The 4,311-nt window shown below is 40.2% G+C and overlaps 1 protein-coding gene across 1 annotated transcript; it reads right to left on the reverse strand.

Annotated features, from left to right (window-relative positions):
* Positions 1 to 1,540: 1,540 nt before the first annotated feature.
* Positions 1,541 to 2,848, reverse strand: LOC138801799 (uncharacterized protein F54H12.2-like). Its single transcript, XM_069984896.1, has one exon. It carries the CDS (start codon positions 2,846 to 2,848, stop codon positions 1,541 to 1,543), a length of 1,308 nt encoding a protein of 435 aa, XP_069840997.1.
* Positions 2,849 to 4,311: the final 1,463 nt, after the last annotated feature.

Genomic DNA, 4,311 nt, shown 5'->3' on the forward strand with positions numbered 1-4,311 from the left:
AAAACCTATGAAACATCCCCCAGATTATATCATGCACCCTGCTTATCGCCCATATCGGGTAACCCTAATAAAATGACTAACCTTTATCTCAAGTCCCAGTCATGGTTCTGTGTGTGTGTAGTTGTAGCAGATATAATAGCAAGAGAGATGGAGAGATCCGTACAAATCCCTGTCTTGAAGCGAAGTGTGTGAATTAGCTTACAGTCTTCTGAGAGGGGTCTGAGTACACGCCCATATCCTGTTGTAATAGGGAGGCCTTGAGACATGCCAGGACATGTCCCCACATCCCATAGCCTATATACCCCACAGTGTATATATTAGGCGTAAAAATCAAACAAGGCGATAAAAGTTTAAAAGCTTTATTGAATAAAAAGATGTATACAATATTCGTATAATAAGCAATGTTTTTTGTTCATAAAGTTACATTTGTAAAAGTTAAAATAAGCGAAGAAAAGTACAAAAATGGTATGACTGTGATATAAACAACAGAAGTAAAGTCTTGTGACTCACACGCAAGACCGGCCTCACAATGAGGCACTATTCACCTTAAAAAGTCATAATTTTGTTCAGATATATATTGTATTTCTTCAAAGGAGTCGTAACATGTGGGGTTACACAGGGTTAATTGTCTTAAAGGTCTTAATTTTGTTAAAAGTCTTGGGACTCTCATACATGTGAGTTCTCACAATGAGTCACTATTTTACTGTGTAATAGCACATTGTTTCGAAGGGTGGTTATTAAACAATTAAGACAGTTCATACAGGGTCATCTGCAAAATTAAGGTGTGAATGGCTGTAAAGTTTGTAGTTAAAGTCTCGTGATAGTCTTGCACAGTGTAGATAATAAGCCATAAAGTCATTTGAGCAGCAAAGAATTTGTACTTAAATCCTCGTGATAGTATTGTAAAAGAATGTCATCACAGCGACACAGTGTAGATAATAATCTGTGATGTAAATTTATCAGCAGAGGATAGAAGAAATACATTGTAGGTATATAATGTTTTATCAGTTTATACATAGAGGAAAGCACTCCTGTTTAAAAACTAAACACGCTGTACATCCTAATTTTACACAAGCCAGCTTATTCTTCACAAACACATCTACTAAATGGTCATTTTGTTTAAAATCCTTGGTAAAGAAATGCAATGCTTTCTTGTAAGAAATACCCCTAGCCAAATGAAATAGTATAAAAAGACAATAATGTCCGCAGAAAGAGCTGGAAGTATCTTGCAATTGAATATTTTGATATGTGTATGTCTCACAATTCCTTTTTAAGAACTGTAAAAATTCTTTGGGAAATATTTCAGCACCCGGGGAGAACCCGTAGCTGTCAAAAAATATCGCTTTCTTATCATTACACAATACAATTAATATCCAGTGACGCCCTCGTTTTTGCGACTCGTCCGTGTTCACTATGTAAGCCGCGGGCCTCTGAAGAACACGCTGTAATGGTAGAAAATCACACGGAAATACGCCTTCAAATAAGACATTTATATAAGGATCGGATTTAGCTATATTCGTGAGCTGTAGATTATTCATCTTTAGTTATAGTCATTGAGTATTTCTCTTCTATTGTTTATCTCTAATATGTTTGAATTTATTGCATAAACAATCATATTCAGGGTGTGCGGTGTTGGTTCTGCAAAGCGTATCTCGGCGCGTAAATTTCCAGTTTTTATGAGGGAAAAGTGACCGCCCGGCTCTTGATCCGGCGATAGATCGAATGCAAAAAATGTGTAGCCGTTCATAAATTCTTCGCGGTCTATCGCTAGCCCGCTATCAGATTTTTGTTTACCCGCTATGTGTGCGAGGGCGGCGTACTCTCTAATGGATAATTCAGCCTCAAAATTTGGCTGAAAAGGTTTTGCAGGTATCTGTTGTCCGTCCAGGTACAGAGCCGCATGATTTATGCTGTAGTGGTGAAAACATAGCGGATTTCTTTGGTAGCTCCCGCTAAAGGCTTCATTGTCCACAAAACCTAATATTACTGTTTTAGGGATTTGACCAAGAAACAGATTCTCATGATTTGTAATTCTTGTTCCTGTTGGAATGCTGTATACTTTTAAGCAGGCTCTATCAATGGCGTATTTGGCCGTAGACGTCAGAAGGGCTTGGCTGTGGCCTATTCTGACAGCCGGTGAAACCTGTACTCTTTTTACATAGAGAGCCGCTTGCAGGATCTGTATTTTAAAAGGCTCTGCTTCGGCTGACATCAGGCTAAATGTATCTTTATTTCTGGTCAGTTTGATTTTAAGGTCCAGGCCGTTGAGTATGAGTTTGGGTTGATTGAATATATCTCCAAAAATTAGTCCTAAAAGCTCTACAGGCTTAGAGCGCGCCGTTGTCCGTGCTCTTTTGATGAATCCTGAATTTTCACCAGCAAGAGCTCTGTCGTGGTGGTGTCCCGCTGAATCTTTGTAAAATAATCCGGCTGTAAACTGAGATGACAGTGTTTGTGGGCTATAATTTAAAATAGTCTCGATGTAAGCTCTGTAACTGTAAAGGTTATCCGATTGTGAAATAAGTCGGTCGCCCAGGGTAATGTCCACTTGATTGAAAAGCGTAGCTATGGGGTAATTTATAAAACCCACACGAGCCCCGTCGGCTATCGCTGTGTTGTCTTGTTTGACAATGCGACAGTTTATGTACAGGAGGGTGTTGTTCAGGTCGTAATAATATTCTCCGCTACCTGAAATGAAGAATTCCAGCGGCGCATTGTCGGCCAGAGCTGCAATAGGTTGAACCTCTACAAAAAGCGATTTTTCTATACTCGTTTGTGTGGGCGGAATATCAAAAATATCCAGTTCAGATTTTGCACACTCTACGGATCCGTCGTGTATGAACGCCATGATAGTCCTCTAGAAGATGTCGTCCGCTAAGCGTCTAACTGATTTGTGACGTCTGAGCCTTTTGCGCGCTATAGTCTTATTCATGAGCAAGGGCGGGAATGATGTATCGAAATTACGTTTTCTTTTACGTGACTTTTTTGTTACATAAACGAGACCATCGCCGGCCTGCCGCTCTTTCGGAGGCTGATTTATTTTATCCATGATAGCCGTTGATACGCTTGTGAAGGCATCTTTAGCAATGTTTCTGGCAGCTGTTTTTACGTGCGGTTTTACAAGTTCTATACCCTTTCTGAAAAGAGGCACAGCGCGACGAAAAAGTCCTCTAAACAGACCCGCAAGACCGGCGCCATACATGTATTCATCACCACGGAAGCCTTCTAATCCATGACCCGCTTGAAGGGAATAATAGCGGGCATAAACGGCTGGGTCGCCGTAAACTCTCTGGGACAACATTTTAGCGTGACAGCTCCCTGCACGGTCTGAAATGTAATCTCACGATACTTTTCCCGTACCTAAATTTAACAGGATTACCTTGATCCGACAAAATCGAAACGGTTATAGAATCAAAGTGCTGTTTGCACAACGGTATGTAATCCGGTCTTGTGTAGTGTAGGGTAACAACTTCGTTGTGTTGTCCGCGGATCTCGACGGTTCTTAAAAGCTGTACATAGCTATCACCCACCAGCTGATGCTGTATTATATCGGTGTACACAAATAATGTGTAAAATCCAGCTTTTATATCTGCGTAAAAAGTCTTCTTATCAGAGTAATTAGGTTCTGTGGCGTTTTCAACATAACCTGGTAGCCCTAAAATACGGGACAACTTATCGCTGGGCGCAAACTGCAGGTTTTGCGATTCAGTTGCAAATACGGTTCTTTTTATCTGGTCAAATCGTAATTTAAAGGGTTCTTCTGTTAATCTCAAATTATCGATTTTTTCGTTGATGACTTTTACCACTTCACCAACACTAGAGTAGAAACCGGATTTGATGTAATATTCCTTTAGTTCTCCATCTCGTTTTCCCATAAAAAATGCTCCTTCTTGATTTCCAAGGGTATACCAGGTGTGAGGGTATTGTATCTCTGTCAAAGCAACTTCATAGGGGCCGGAAAGGTGAACGGGTTTTGCCAATTTAGTTGTGTAGGTCGAAATTGTGTTTTCGGGGTAAAATCTGGATGATGAATTACTAGGTAGCGTGATATAAAATGAGCCGGACTCCATGACCTATACACTAGTCAGCTGCTTTTCCTCTATCCAGCTGTTGAATTTAGCGGGATACCCCCGCCACTTTACAAAATAATACGTTTTACCCCTGTTACGTTTTTTCTTCAGTATTTTCTCTATTCTGTAGACACGGTCCTCGTTCTCAGGAACCTTCTGAATTTCCTCGTTATAAAATGTACCTTCTATGGGTTCTCCGTACAAATCAGCGAGTTTATAAAGAGGTTTTTGGAATTTTGTG

The sequence above is a fragment of the Dendropsophus ebraccatus genome, chromosome 9, assembly GCF_027789765.1.
Source record: "Dendropsophus ebraccatus isolate aDenEbr1 chromosome 9, aDenEbr1.pat, whole genome shotgun sequence".
Lineage (NCBI taxonomy): Eukaryota > Metazoa > Chordata > Amphibia > Anura > Hylidae > Dendropsophus > Dendropsophus ebraccatus.

Bases quoted from the DNA above. Each gene is read 5' to 3' on its own strand.
- LOC138801799 (XM_069984896.1), bottom strand. From the start codon at position 2,848: ATGGCGTTCATACACGACGGATCCGTAGAGTGTGCAAAATCTGAACTG.